Source organism: Haliotis asinina, chromosome 1, assembly GCF_037392515.1.
Source record: "Haliotis asinina isolate JCU_RB_2024 chromosome 1, JCU_Hal_asi_v2, whole genome shotgun sequence".
NCBI lineage: Eukaryota > Metazoa > Mollusca > Gastropoda > Lepetellida > Haliotidae > Haliotis > Haliotis asinina.
This window is the reverse complement of record NC_090280.1, coordinates 66,668,719-66,684,434: the sequence shown is the minus strand read 5'-3', so window position 1 is coordinate 66,684,434 and position 15,716 is coordinate 66,668,719. Positions and strand designations below refer to the sequence as shown.

The 15,716-nt window shown below is 42.5% G+C and overlaps 1 protein-coding gene across 6 annotated transcripts in view; it reads right to left on the bottom strand.

Annotated features, from left to right (window-relative positions):
• Positions 1-15,716, bottom strand: part of LOC137296232 (uncharacterized) — a 113,697-nt gene that overhangs the window by 44,713 nt on the left and 53,268 nt on the right. For 4 of the 6 annotated variants that reach the window (XM_067828014.1, XM_067827972.1, XM_067827981.1 and 1 more), the window contains 8 exons: positions 13,284-15,028; positions 11,817-11,880; positions 10,512-11,372; positions 7,259-7,546; positions 6,619-6,903; positions 5,839-6,138; positions 5,120-5,407; positions 3,661-4,787 (listed from right to left, as the gene is read on the bottom strand). In XM_067828014.1, the coding sequence (XP_067684115.1) occupies positions 3,661-4,787; positions 5,120-5,407; positions 5,839-6,138; positions 6,619-6,903; positions 7,259-7,546; positions 10,512-11,372; positions 11,817-11,880; positions 13,284-15,028 (4,958 nt within the window). The remainder of the gene's footprint in view (positions 1-3,660; positions 4,788-5,119; positions 5,408-5,838; positions 6,139-6,618; positions 6,904-7,258; positions 7,547-10,511; positions 11,373-11,816; positions 11,881-13,283; positions 15,029-15,716) is intronic. The other 2 variants (XM_067827997.1, XM_067827990.1) reach the window with 2 other exon arrangements.

Here is a 15,716-nt window from a genome sequence, read left to right as displayed (position 1 = left end):
ATGAAGATACAAACAGGAGCTTAGTAAGGCTGGGACCTTGGAAGGAGAGATGCTATAGCTACTTTCACTTCCTGGTTGTTCAAAGGTCAGGCAACCTTGTGAGAGAGAGATGGAAGGTAATTAGCAGTGTGACCAGCGCCATGTACAAGCCGGACCCTCATCCATACCCAGATTTCACCCAGAAAACCCACTTTTCCCCCTCAAACCCTTAATGAAAGCATCACTCACCTGGTCAACTTGTAGCTGGGTGTGGAAATTAGTTCCAGTAGGTGAGGGCAGTAGTGGTAAAGTGAGGCTAGGAGAATCTGGTGCCAAATACACACACACACATACACACAGACAGTGAGGGAGTGTAGGGGTGGGGGAGACAGCAGTGAGACTGTATTATGATAATGTGCTCTGTGTATGGGAATGCCTTCCACCAGAGGTACATACAGCTGGAAGTGCCAAGATGTAAATATAGCTCATCTCGTAACCAGAGCCCTCTCTCTGCCAGTAGGAGGCAGCATACCTCATCCCTCCTCTCCCCTACCCCTCTCCCGTGCCTCCCTGCGCTGTAGGGAGCTAGTGCTCGGCAGGTAGGGAAAAGTTTGGGTGTAATCATGTGGGCGAGGCATGTGCCTCTGTCAGTATGCTACATTAGCAAACTCCAACATCCAAGCACCATGGGACACACAGTTGAGAGGAAGGGTTACACCAGCTCTTTCCCTATCACCCTCCCATCAGTATCACCATCAAACAGAGTGTAGACATCTTTCAAGCTAATCACATGCTAAAGATACTTTAACCCTTCATGTTGTTTAGGCAGTCATGACAACCTGCAACAACTTTATTGGATGCATGGACTGCATAAACACTGAAGGATAAAATCTTCACAGATCCTCAAGGAAAACATGAAATAACAATTGACATATCATGGTCACATGTTCTTCCTCCCTCTTCATCTACACTGTGTTACAGCATGCCCCAAAACAACTCCACAGGTGAGGGCACAGCATGCACAGATATAGGTCTCAAAAATAACATGTGTGACATTATCCTTAAACAAGCAATGCCACATCGGTAAATATTATAATGTGAACTTTCTACATTCCTTATATGGACATCAGGTGGTTTAATGAAATATGGGTAGTGCAGCTGACCAGAGTATGATGAATGAGTGTTCCATGAGCCGTTCAGGGTCTGTACCACCCAGGCCAGGTGCGGAGAATGATGGTTAGTTAGATGGAGGTTGTCCAGATGCTGGACAGTCTGAGATCACATGGCCAGACACAGTATGGCTACTTCTGTCAACTCGTATCAGCATGTTCTTTTTTAATCTTATCCACTTTACCATGCCTGGGTAGGAACATGTTCTAACAGATCTTATCCATTTCACTAATCCACAATAGGAACATGTTTGTCTTTTTCACATAGTTTTAAACATTTCTTTATCAAACTCATCCCTTCTACTATCTGTAACACCTGTCCATACCGCCTCAACAACTATTTCACCCACCTTTACCACTTTACACATATTTTCTCCAATTGTATCAACATCTACCATATCATATATTTCACCTACCATTTCATCCACTTCTACCATCTCATCCACTTCTCCTACCATCTGACCCATTTCTACCATTTTGCCCTCTTCTACCATCTCACCCACTTCTCCTACCATCTCATCCACTTCTACCAATTCCCCCACTTCAACCATCTAACAGACTCCTACTATCGCACCCACTTCTACCATTTCACCCACTTCTACCATCTCAAGCACTTCTCCTACCATCGCACCCACTTCTACCATCTCAACCACCTCTACCATTTCACAAATCACCTTGCTCACTTCAATATGCTTACTCACCTGTTCTACCATTTCACTCACCTGTCCTACCACCTTCTGTGTCACCATTTCTCATCTCACGCACTTCTCCAATATCACAACATCATCTTACTTACTTCCCCTGACACTTCACCAGTTCCACAGCCCCTTATCTAGTCCATCTATAATGCTTATGAATGGTAAACTAGATTTTCCATGAAGATTTTGTTTGAAAACAATAGCTTGGATCATCTGTGTTTTATCTGTACAGACATTCTAGTTAGATGTCCATCTACAAATGGGATGTTACATTACAAAATCATTATGACACAGCCAAAAGCCTACTTACAACAAACATATGAATTGCAACTATGTGCTGAGTCTTCATATATAGTTCAGTAAACTATATATAACTTAGTGAAACGATGTGGAGAAAAGTTCTTACAACATGTGAAACCCCTCTATAAGAATGTTTACAATAACTAATGACATCACAAGCAACTATTCAAAACAGCAATGATGAACGCATGCTATGTTTGTGATTATTCTTTCTTAGTAAAGCACAGATTAAAGTACATTTCTCATACATTTCTCTCAAAATTCCTTCCAGTGGCAGAGGATTGGTACAGTTGGCTACATGTTGCCTTCTCTTTCAGTAACTATCAGGTTATCTCCCTTTATTTTGTGTTTGGCTCAAAAGCGGACTGATGAATTGACAGGCATTCAAGAAGCACTTGCACAAGTGCCAAGAGACTTTTTGATTCATTAACCAGTGCTGAGCTGTCTCCATCCCTTCTCGCACACCTGGTTGTCCCTTTCTCTGCACTCCTCCCTCAAACAAATAGTGAATTGAATTAATATTTTTATGATAGTTTGTTAAACAACTTTTTTTTTTGTTAAGTTCCTCAAGAGCCTCACAGAGTTGGTATGATGTTTTTATTATGAACAGCGTTTCATTGATTATGTTTTGTTTATTAGTTTTTTGAGTTAGACTGTAATCCATCGGTCCGATTTTGAGACATACACACTTTACTAGTGGTGATAGATCCACCTGCAATGGCATGTCTCCAGAACTCTGTTCTGTTTACACTCACATAATAGATTAATGCTACAAAAGTACATATCTTACTGATAATCTCCACATAACCCACAAATAGCATCATGTAAAGAATGCACAATGCCATTGAGACAGGTGTCAAACGAAACATATGTCAGTGTTGGGCTTACACTTCCTCAGTTTAGGACTCTTTTTAGTACTTGAACACTCAAAGCCCATTTGGGATTTAAACCTATACTCCCAGAGTCAGACACCTAATCTCAAACACAAACATAGCGACCTAACCCAGCACAGCTTCCACAAATTGTCAACTGGTAGTCTAGATCATATACTTTGTGTACTCTGACAAATGTAAAATATTTCCGCCGCCTACAAACCACTGGACCAACTTATACATTGGAGTGTTTTCAAAGCAGTGTTGGAGCGGAGTGTGAGAGTTATGTGGAAACTACAGACCTGGTATAGGAGTAAACAAATACCATTATATGTGTCAGAGTCAAAGTGTTATAACAACCATATCCATCTAGTTCATTGTTTGCATATGCTAAGTCAGGGGTGGAAATTTCTACAGTACTCCGGTATAGTTGCACTTGTCCTGATAAGTCTTCCACTATACCAGTCAAATTTCTTGTTGATTTTTTTTAAAATAAGAAACATAAGTAACATTGGAAAGTCAACTGGACACTGGTACAGCGTCACATGCAAATTTGCTTGCCTGGCAGAATAAAACAGTGGACTTGGATGTCAAGCAATGGGTTATTTCCACCCCTGTAAGTATAAGAAAAAACAGACTGACCTTGACAATGACTGGCTTGAGGTCTTGTGGAGGAAGGGAATGCCATCTTCTGATTGGTGCACTGCTGACTTTATTGGTTTGGGCCTGACCAGCGTCACCTAAGAACTGTAAACGTAGCTGCTGCACTTTAGACAGTTGCTGAGTGTGTGCAGTGGATGGAGTTGGAGCCTTCTGAGGGTGGCTTCTTTCTTGTTGCTGTGTTGGTGTGATTGGTGCTGGGCCTCCTTCTGCAGGACTATCTAGTGTAGTCCACATAGGGAATGATGGTTGTAAGTCCTTCGCTGCAGACATAGCCAGGAATTTACCAATGGTATTGAGAGGACTGGACCTTGCAGGAACAGAGATGGAATGAGTACTTGGAATGTTTCCCTTTATTTGTGAAGGATCATCAACAGGGTCAGTTGGCAGCTTCGTAGATGTTTCTACTTGAGTATTGGTTGGTGAGGACACTGATCTACTAACTTTCTGATGCCGTGAAGGTGACTTGGCAGCTAGAGTTTCCAGAGCTTTTCCAATAATGGTCTGTGGTGGTGATGAGGTGCACCGAGAGGATGATGTAATGATCTGAGAGGCTGACCTTGTGATGGCTTTATCAAGAACATGAGATGGCAATGAACTGGAGGGAGAAGGTTCTGGAGAAGAAGAAATCACTGTGACAGATCTCTGGGAACCTGATCTTGTGAGAGAAGTAGATGCTGACACTAAATGTGTACACATTCTGGGAGATGATACAGTATTCCCACTAATGTCCTCTGGCTCTTTAGATGATGCAGAAGCCATGACAGGGTTTGCAGATGAGACTGCAGTACTGATGGTCATGGAAGCTGACCTTGTGAGAGCCTTCCCAACAATGTGTATTGGCAATGCAGAAGGTGCGACCAAGGGTGATGCTACGTTGGTAGATGTCTTGGAAGATGTCTGTCCCACAGAACTGTTGGTGATGTTGTGTGAAGCTGTAGGGCCTGTGGGAGATGACAGGTGCACAGGTGTATGACTACTGTGCTGTGAGGTAGAAGGAGACCTGGGAGGACCAGTGATGGTTTGTGGTGGTGTTACAGATCTTGTCATAAGAGAACTGGTTACAGTAGATGCCGGTGGAGAAGATGATTCTTCCTCAGCTGCCATGTCTGCAAGAAAACAGAAACAACTATCACAACAAAAAGGTTCCTATCTATGTTGTCACTTAGGCAATGCATCCAGTGGTTTATTGAGCCATATTTTTGTACCTCCATGAGTCCATGCTTGGGTAAAGTTATATACAATTAATGACTGAGTCAGTAAATGCGTGTGTGTGTAGGTATGATTTATGCATCTTTGTAAAATATTCATGTTGTACGATGGCATGTTATTTAACGTAGGAGGAAAACACAAAGTATTTACAGCCTCAGACATTTAGTGCTTCCATGAAATCTACGCATCGACCTGTAAAAATATCCAAAGGGCAGCATGATTCGCACACCTTTCACTGTCAGTAAACACCTGCTTGAAGTCTCTCCCAGTTTATTGTGGGCTAAACACTCATACTGCCCACTGTCCTGGTGACACACCCCACAGATCTCCAGTTTCACACAGCTGCCATCATACTTCTGTTTAAAGTCCTTTGTGTGCCCAATCATCATTCCATTCTTCCTCCACTGGATGCTGGGCTGAGGGATGCCTACGATGTGGCAAGTCAAGACGATACTCTCTCCTGCCTTACTATACACATCACTCAGCGGAACAGTCACAGATGGAGACTTGTCCTTCACTAAAATAGTCACACAATATATGTGTGATCTCACTGAGATCAGACATCTACAACATGAGTAAACTGTCATACTAAGCATGAACTGAATGGTTTGAAATCCCTACTTGTGGAGAAATCCCTAATTAGGAGAAAAACATACTGTGTTGAGGTATATAACAAAATTACAATATCTCTAAATCTGATTTAAAATGGAATGTGTAGTGATTTAAATCAATAATTAGGAGCAATTATAATTTGGTTATATCGCTCTGATTTTCCAACACAGTATGTTTATCTCCATTCTACCACAACCGTGTTATTAAGGCTTTAAGAAATACATACTGTGTTAAAACATTAGAGGTATATAACATGATTATATACCTCTGAATGACTTTGACTGACCAATCACTGTCCAGCATATACTGAGGTCATGGTAGAATAGGTAATCTTACCCTGCACTGTGACACTTGCATCCAGCGACACCTGACCAGCATCATTGCCAGCAATGCAGTCATATCTCCCAGAATCATCAGAGGTGACATCCTCTATTTCCAGTTTGGCTGTTCGTCCATCGTACATTTGGTTATATGGGCAGTCATCTCGCAGGGGGTGACCATCTTTGGTCCAGCTGATGTCTGGTTCCGGTGACCCAATAACATCACACTCCAGGATGAGCTTGTCCCCGACTTTGATGACAGTCTCGGTGAACTTTGTGAGGAACATGGGAACAACAGATGTCTCCAAGTCACACGCTGAAACCAGTAGTCACATGTCACATGTGACAGCAAATAGCACGTCATAAACACGTCACCAGATCTTGATGCAAGAAGGGTAAATAACAATTTAAAACATGAATATTTCAAAGATAGTATAATTCATGTAGGTACGCCTGAAATAGTTGAAGGAATGTAGATGAAAGTGTTCTTTAACATGACAGACCAGCATGCCTGTACATGCCTGATATGGAAGTTAATGTATGTGTCATGCAATATATCATATACATGTCATGCAATGTATCATTGTCTGTTTTTTAAAAAATCTTGATATAAAGTATTCAATAAAAGTATGGTGACATACTCAAATTCCAATTGAAAAATAAGTCTGATTTATATTCTACAGTATTTATTAACAAATTATTGAAAGTCCATTTGCAAAATATAGAGCATTCTTATTCTAAAGTATTCAGTCACAGTCAACAGTCAATGAAAGTGTGGAAGGTGATCAAGTTCTACCTGTGACCATTATTTGGCATGCTGTGCGATCTTCCCCCAACTCATTGCGAGCAACACAGGCATATTCCCCGACATCATCCAGAAAGATTTCTCCTATCTCAAGACGGGCTACATCTCCGTTATAGCTCTGCTTGAAGTCTGAGGAGTTGCGTTGGGCAAATCCGTCCTTGTACCAACTAATGGTCTCAGCGTCTGCCACCATGCAGGCCAAGGTAATGGAGTGTCCTTCTATCACGGTCTCATCATGGAGACACACGGAAAACACGGGAGCTTTGTCAGGTCTCTCTGGAAATCCCACAACATCATGCAGGTGACTATAATGGACTATTCAGTAATAACTGAGGGAATGTACTGGTATTATGGAAGATGGCAGGAAGGAAATGGCTGGGAGGGCTATGTGGATGGACAGTGGAGTGAGAAGGATGGATGTAAACAACTGGAAAGCAGACATGGAACTGGACTACAGGAAGATATATGTGACGTCTTGCTTAGCTTCATGCATTGGCAGCAGATACAGGTTCCATAAGACACATGCTATCCTAAGACAACCCAACATACATCTGCATTAACAATCAACACAAACTGATACAGGCATCAATATCTAAGCCTACATTGATGAGTCCTGGCGAGATGAACTCACTTTTGACTGTGACAGAGTTCTTGGTCTCAGCCTCTCCATACTGATTGGTGAAGACACAGCGAAACTGTCCACTGTCTGTGGTATGGGCACTGTTGATGGTGAGGGTGGCCGTACCACTGGCTTCATCAAAGTCTGTGTGACACCGATTATCGTCCTTATCTATCTGCTGATACCCCAGATACCAGGTGACAGAAGGTGTAGGATCGGCTGTGGCAGCGCACTCCAGGACCACATCATCCCCCTCTCTCACGTCCACATCTTTCACAGGGACGGTGATCTCTGGACAACCTGCATGTCACACGCACTCCATCAGTACAACAACTCACACTCACTTTACTTCTAAAATCAAAGCATTTGTTTCCATATCAGTTTTGTTGAGTGTAATGTAATATAGTCTGATGCTGGTTTTAGCAATACTTGAACCATATGAAGGTGGTGGCGTACATGATGGCTTTACGAACCTGTGAGATGGGTTTACCTGCTAGATGAGGGAACACTAGGTTCCAATACCAACACCAAACATGAGCTTCTCACACTTTGATCTGTTAGTGAGGTGATATATATCATGTTATCCCACCTCATACATCAATGTCATTTTCTGATTGGCTGAGCACTTTTCTGTTATTTTCAATGTACCCCGCTTACAAGCAAGGTATATTGCAGTGTAACTCCTGCCAGAGGCAACCCATTTGGTACTTTGTGATAGTACTAGTTTATCTCAAATAACATTGAATCACGCATGATGCACGGAAATGACCGATGTTTTGCAAATGCAAATTGATCGAAAAGAGATAACTCTAAATTTTTTTTCTGCAAAATCTAGTGATGGCTACGAAAAGATTTGCTTCACATTCAAATGTACGCTTATTAAGAAGGGGAATTACACTGCAAGACAATACACTTGCAACAGCGCAACAAGCAAGATTTGAATTGTTTGATTTGCACAGGTTGACTGAAGTGTATGATGCAATACCCATGCTTCAAACAGTTCAAACTTGACTATGAGGTGTTCGGTAAGGTAAGTATGTTTTCCATGGTTTGATGTACCCTCGATGTTTTAAACATAGATCAAGGTTACATCAACCTCTGTCCCCTTCATGACCAGTGAACAACTTATAACATAATATACATATTCATGGAACAGATTAGTTTCAAAACAAAATTACTGAATGGAATGAGTAAGCTGGAACAGAGTCTCAGCATGAAGCAGTTAAGCACTGTTATTCACTGGATTGTCTGGTCAATTATTCAATGATCGGCACCCTATAGCTGAAATATTGTGGTCGGCCGTGGAAAACAACAAACCAACAGCTGAACTTGCACATCATATAGGTAAAATTTAATACTGGATTCTACCAGTTGGATGAGTATGGCATCATAGAATCTGGTAAGTTTTTAGTGCTAATAAAAAGTATAAAATTTGGTGACCTCATATGCTTTCAGCCTCGTATGCTTTTATTCATAAGTGCAATGGTATATAGGCATAATACCAGTGATAGATGACATGAACACTTCAATTGTCAAAACCTGTCCACATGTAAAACTTCACTTGACAACTTCATCACACACAGACACCTATCACAGCTAAAGGAACACCTGTTATAGCAGCAGGAACACTTATAACAAAAGTTGGAGTGCCATCACAGCCGCAGGTACAAATATCATAACTGCAGGGTCAGTATCACAGCTGCAGGGTCAGTATCACAGCTGCAGGAACACCTATCAGTATTACAGCTGTAGGGGCACCTATCACAGCTGCAGAAACACCTATCAGAGCTGCCAGAAGACCTATCTCAGCTGCAGGGCCACCTACCACAGCTGCCAGAACACCTATCACAACTGCAGGAACACCTATCACAGCTGATGGAACACCTATCAAAGCTGCAGGGACAACTATCACACTGTATAAACATACATCACTGCTGACGGAACACCTATCACAGTTGCAGGGCCTCCTAACACAGCTGCAGAAAAAACTATCCCAGCTGCAGGGACACCAATCACGGCCGACGGAGCACCTATCACAGCTGACGGAACACCTATCCCAGCTGGTGGAACACCTGTCACAGCTGTAGGAACACTTATGACAGCTGCAAGAACACCTATCCCATCTCCTGGTCCTCTGTTACCCACCAAGCAAGGTATGGAGCTAATGATCACTTCTGAGCCTCAAATAAAGATAAAGCCTCAATGTAGTCCTTTTCCTCATTTAAAGCAAGTTGGAACAAATGACAGTTATGCCGCATTCAAAGAAGGTCTCCTACTGACTGGTCAAACAGTTGCATCCTTCCCCATTAATCATGTCTGGCTTTCTAGGAAGCCTTTTTCTGCACGCTCTGGAACACAATTTAGTCCATCACTGTCATTGTCAATAGGCTGACTTGTCACAGTAAAACAAAATACATGGCATCAGTGAACTTTTGTAAGGAAAGCTGTGGTGTCCCTGTGTCACACCTTCAACATGCAGGGTTGAAACACAGTGGTGAGTCGTCAAACAGTGCACAACATTAAATGTGTAACAGCACACAACACAGCTAGATAGGGTGTGGGAACACAGAAACATGCGTACAAACTCTCCAGCCAGGGAAAACATGTTTCTTTCTAACCACTATACGTCTAGTGCTCTCTCTTCCTCCCTCCGCTGCTGGGACCACAGAGCGGAGATCACATGACTCTACCCGGGAGATGTAGTCATGGATGCCTGTCAATACAAGACAAGTCACAATAATATTCTACCCTTCTCCTACAGTTATCATGAAACAACTGTGTCACAAAGACCTCTACTGAAATATTCAATGAACATGTATTGAATCAGGTACAGCAAATCTGTATTTGATGCAGCCTAAGTTTCAGGCAGCTCCAGAGATATATTAAGGAAATATCTCACCTTGCTGTCCTGAAATCTGGATACCTCCCCTAGCCATCCCCTAAAATGTCCCCTACATTCTGGATATTTCCCTGGCTGTTACTCACAGTCTGGATACCACCCCTAGCTGTCCCAAACAGTCTGGACGCCTTCACTACAATTTTGGCACATCACCTGGCTGTCCCCTACAGTCTGGACACCTTCCCTACAATTTTGGTACATCACCTGGCTGTCCCCTACAGTCTGGACGCCTTCCATACAATTTTGGTACATCACCTGGCTGTCCCCTAGTCTGGAAGTCTTCCCTACAATCTTGGTACATCACGTAACTGTTCCCCAAGACCTGGATTGCTGAGCTACTTGACCAGCTTATGCTTCACTATTCACCTTTAGGTCTATCCTGTTGGATGTCCACAACTTCCTCTCGGTCATCCTCCTCTGATCCAGACACACTCCCATACCCACTGCTGGCCTTGGACACATTCAGCTTACTCAGTACTATGGTAGCATGGGATTTTTTTGGTGCCTCTGCTGCTTCCTGTATCATGGGCTGCAGCTGGCTTGGCTTGTCCAGAATGACCTTGGTGATTACTCTGTCTCCCCATGACTGCCCCTTGGTCACTGACTTGTTGTCAGACTCCACACAAATGTCCTGTTCCACCACCTCCCCACCTGCTGTGTCCCGCACACGTCTTGTAACCTGCACACTGCGCTGGAAGTAGTTGGACCCTCGAGATGTCAGCTTCTTCTTCGTCTTGATGACGTCCCGCTCTTGCAGCTGTGTTCCACCAGGCGATGTGAACAATGTCTCTACAACAGTGTCCCGCTCCTCAGCCTGGGCATTGCTACGAGTACGGAATATTTTGGACCGTACAGTCACTACTCTATCCTGGTGGTCATCCTGACTCACCTGCTGGACCGTCACTGTGCCATCATCATCTTCTTGGTAGGTTATTGCATTGTTGCCGTGGGCACTCACAGTGTTGTTGCTGCCGATGTGAGAACTCACAGTGTTGTTGCTGCCAATGTGAGTACTCACAGTGTTGTTGCTGCCAATGTGAGTTTTGTCACTGCTGACCCGCTCCATGCTGTTGGATTCACTGGGCACACCAGCAGTGTCTACTACTCCAGCACAACTCTCCATCATGTCAGACTCTGCATCATTAATGGTCACCTTCTCCATGACGTTGTTGTTTTCTTCATATTGTGAGGCTACCTTCTCTATGGTACTTGGACTCCTCCCCAAGCCTGAAGCAACACACAGACATCACATAAATCATTGATAACACTATTTGTTTCATGTTGGAAGTTACAGGCAATAAACCACAGGTGAGATTCTTGATAAGAAACCTAATAAAGTTCAAGTACATATGAAATAACAAAGTATCTTGTCACCATAGTAATCTTTATGAAACAGTTGAGCAAACCATGTCCACAAAGTGTATGCTAGCAGCTCGGGTTGGGGAGCTAAAGTTTAGGAAACTGTCACAAATATTGTCACCTATCTGGGTTGGTGATATTCCAAAATTCTGACATTATACTAGTGTTGATCAGTATGTCTCACATGTTATAGTATTTGAATATTAGAAAGTAGAATTAAAGATTTGACCTACAACACATCAACAACTACAACATGTGTCTGGACTGAAGTGCTTCCCTGCATCCAGTCTGATTCCCAGTAGTTTAAATTACCTAAGATGGTCGACTGGCCACTGGTCATTTGTCCATGCTGCCCTCTGTCAGCAGCCTCCACCACCTGCAACAGATATGTCAACACTCAACTAAACCTAGTACCACGAGCAGGGCTATGTACATGGCAATAGTCACAAGGCAAACCCTAGCTACAACCCACATAGCCTGGCACACCCCATACACAGCACACACTAAAACAATGTCAGCCTAATTATCTCTGTCACATTTCTCCAACACTGAAATATCTGTTGATTTATGATTGCAGAGACTAAGATGAGATAGAGGACTGTCCCAGTCAGAGGGGTGTGGCACATACAGGAGCAGTAGGCTACACAACAGAGGATCAGAGAGGTGTGAGGGATGTAGAATATCAGTACAGTTATAACTCAAACATGTGTGACTGATGTATGTATATTTATCTGCTGCAGTTTGCATGTGGAGTGTTAACCTTGTTTGGAAACATCAGAATGTATTAACTATTCTGTTCATAATATTGAGCACCCAGCTCCAAACATTTCCACTTGATCAACTATTGATCACTTTCTAATTAATCTTCATAAGTCCCTGGTGCTATCCCCAAAGTTCCTCCTCTGCTCACACACTGCCACTAGTGTGGTGACACCCAGCAGACTCAACATTTATTCCATTTATTCCATCAGCTGCCATTGCTGATAATTATTGAGTGAGTCTATGAGAGTAGCTGTTGTGTAACAGCAGTGGACCTGTAGATGCCCACATAAAATCCCTAGTTAACCAGTCTCATGCTATGGCATCTACACCTCAGATATCAACGAAAATAGCTGATAAGACCATGCTGTTCTTAATACTGACATCTAAATATCTTTTAAAAAAGAACTACCCGAAACTGAACATAATAATCAATCTAAAATACAATTTGATCAAGGCATGTGACAGCAGGAACATGTCCACATGTATGACAGACATATGGTCTAGGTGTCTGGCATTAGACCCAGTAGACCATGTCCACAAGTATCATAGACACATGGTCTAGGTGTCTGGCATTAGACCCAGTAGAACATGTCCACATGTATGACAGACATATGGTCTAGGTGTCTGGCATTAGACCCAGTAGAACATGTCCACATGTTTGACAGACATATGGTCTAGGTGTCTGGCATTAGACCCAGTAGAACATGTCCACATGTATGACAGACATATGGTCTAGGTGTCTGGCATTAGACCCAGTAGACCATGTCCACAAGTATCATAGACACATGGTCTAGGTGTCTGGCATTAGACCCAGAAGAACATGCTCACATGTATGACAGATATATAGTCTAGGTGACCCCCATCAGCTAATGGTCACAACTGCAAGGTTTATGACAGAATGTGCAGATGATTGCCTTGTATCTATATGTCAACACTCTTGGCATTAAATGTTATGTAGAAATCGGATGGTATATATAACCATTACCATACAGTCTGCATGAATCAGGAGGTACTTACCTCACTGTTGTCGTTCTCATCCATAAACTTTATTGCACTCAGGTCTTCCTTGACATTACGCAACAGTATCCATGATTTACTCTGCTCCACATGTTGGTCAACACTAGCCACCGCTGTAGCCATAACTCTCTCACTGTCTGCTATTGTCTGTTTACTGCTGGACTTGCTTGTAACTTGGTCATTGTCATCATCACTGACTTCTACATCCGACAGTTTAGTATCAGATGCTGTGCTGGCATGGTCAATATCGTCTAGCATATCCATGAAGGCCTTTTCCATATCAGACCTATTTTCAATTCTATTCAAAGGCCTGTAGTCTGCCTGACTGGTTTGTTTAAACCAACTTCGAGTTTGTGGAAGAACATCACTATGGGACCGACTCAGCCCTTTTGACCTAGGTTTCAGGTCAACCTTAAACACATACTTGTCTGCACAATTGTCTGATTTCACAACAAAACACTCAACATTGTTTGAGTCATTGGTTTGTTTGGCACATTGATCTGTTGAGGCATTGATCTTGTGATCTCTGCCTGAATCCTTCTCATTGGCAAAGGATGAGGTAGTTAGCAAGTTTTCAGTGATCTTGCTACCACTCTTGTCACTGACGGGTAGAGAAGCAGAAACACTCACAAAGTGGCTTGTTGTTTCTCCTGTCTTGTCTTTATGTGCCAGAGTGCTACCTTCAGTCTCTATGGACTTAACAGACACAGATGTAACTGGAGAAACAGCAGAAAGGTTCAACTGAATATTTCCCTTGTGTTTACTGGGTACAGTATTAAAGGCATCATTACCCTGGGAAAGTCTATCAAATACAATTCTATGATCACTGTCAGTCTTCACTGAAATATTTCCAGCCTTGGACTTGAGTTTGTCAACATGTGGCAGCACTCTTTTCTTAGTATCTGTTCCCCTGCTGGTGCTAACTTTGTCCTTTGTATCTGAACCCTGAGATGCTCCTGAGTTCAGTTTCACCGTCAAACTTGATTTCAGTGTTGGTTCCTTCCTTCTGTCAATGATTAGATTAGAATTACCAGCTTTCACAGGCTGATTTTTGCCTTTCCTTACATCAGAAGTCTCTGACTGAACAGTGCTCGAAGGTGTCAACAATTCACCTTTCCCTGTTATACTAACCTTCTTGGTGTTTGCGGGTACACCTGTTGTTGTGCTGAGATTACCCTTCCAGTCCTTAACATGTGAGTTCGCTGTATATCCCTTGTCAGTGTTCTTCACACCACCTTTGCATGTCTGTGACTCTTGGGATACAGACTGACTGTGTTCTTTCTCTCGACTACTAAGCCTAGCTTTAATCTTGGCAAGAAAGTCTTCTTCCTCTACTCCAGAAGATGTTTTGACAGTCTTTTTGGGCACACTTCTAGAGACTGAAAAGGACGTTCTTGACTTGTCAGCTCTATCTGAGTTGGATCCCTCAGTGTCTCCTGACCTTTTGCCCCCCGGACTCACTGTCTGTCGCAGCTGCTCTGTGGAGAATTGGATCTCAACTTTGGGGTCGTTTAATCTGACTTTTGAGCCAGACTCAGTCCGTTTCAAATGAACACGTTTCACTGTGTTGTCCTCACACTGGTCCTGGCCATTATGTAGCTTACTCCTGGTGGCATCCTGTGACAGTCTTCTGGAGTCTGCCTGCTTCACACTCTGTGGTCTGTGCAGGGGGATGCCCTCCGACTGGTGGCGTCGGCTGCTCTCAGCCTTGGACAACCTATTCCCAGCAGACAACTTGACTTTCTCTGTAACAGAGAAATAAGTAGGATCACTTGACAGTTAGAAGAAAGTGGTAGCTAGATAGTACATCACAGAAGAATTAGACATGTATATATAAGAGGAACTATCAAAGGTTTATTGCTTTACTCAACTGCTTTACCATGACAATTTCAGCAAACGATCTATGGCTTAAAACTGCAAGTAGCAATAATAATAAATACTGTACTCTGGTTAATTTAAGTCATTCAGAGGTATATAATCATGTCATACAGGTCTCTAATTTTCCGTTTGCAATTCTAAATGGTTTACGATAATGCACTGTTTTCCTCTGCCAACCAACATTGAGGACACCAACCAAATAAACCACTGACACATCGACAAATTATGGCAATTTTGCAGTCAGAAATTAAGGATATATCTTTAAAGATTGATTTAATGATAATGGGCTCAACTCATTACTTGCGTGAATCACAACAATAGGCATTAAATTTTACAAAAATACTTCACAAACATAGAAACAAATATTAGAATAAAACATCAACTGCTTTCTAAATACAAATTCAGACGGACATATGTCTACGCTGATTCTATGTAATGATAACATGGATTAAACAATAGATTGCTGCATGATTTATATATTACAATTATTATCAGATTTTGTTGATGACACCATCATAGATCTTGATCTGGTAACAGAGGATGCAATAACATCGA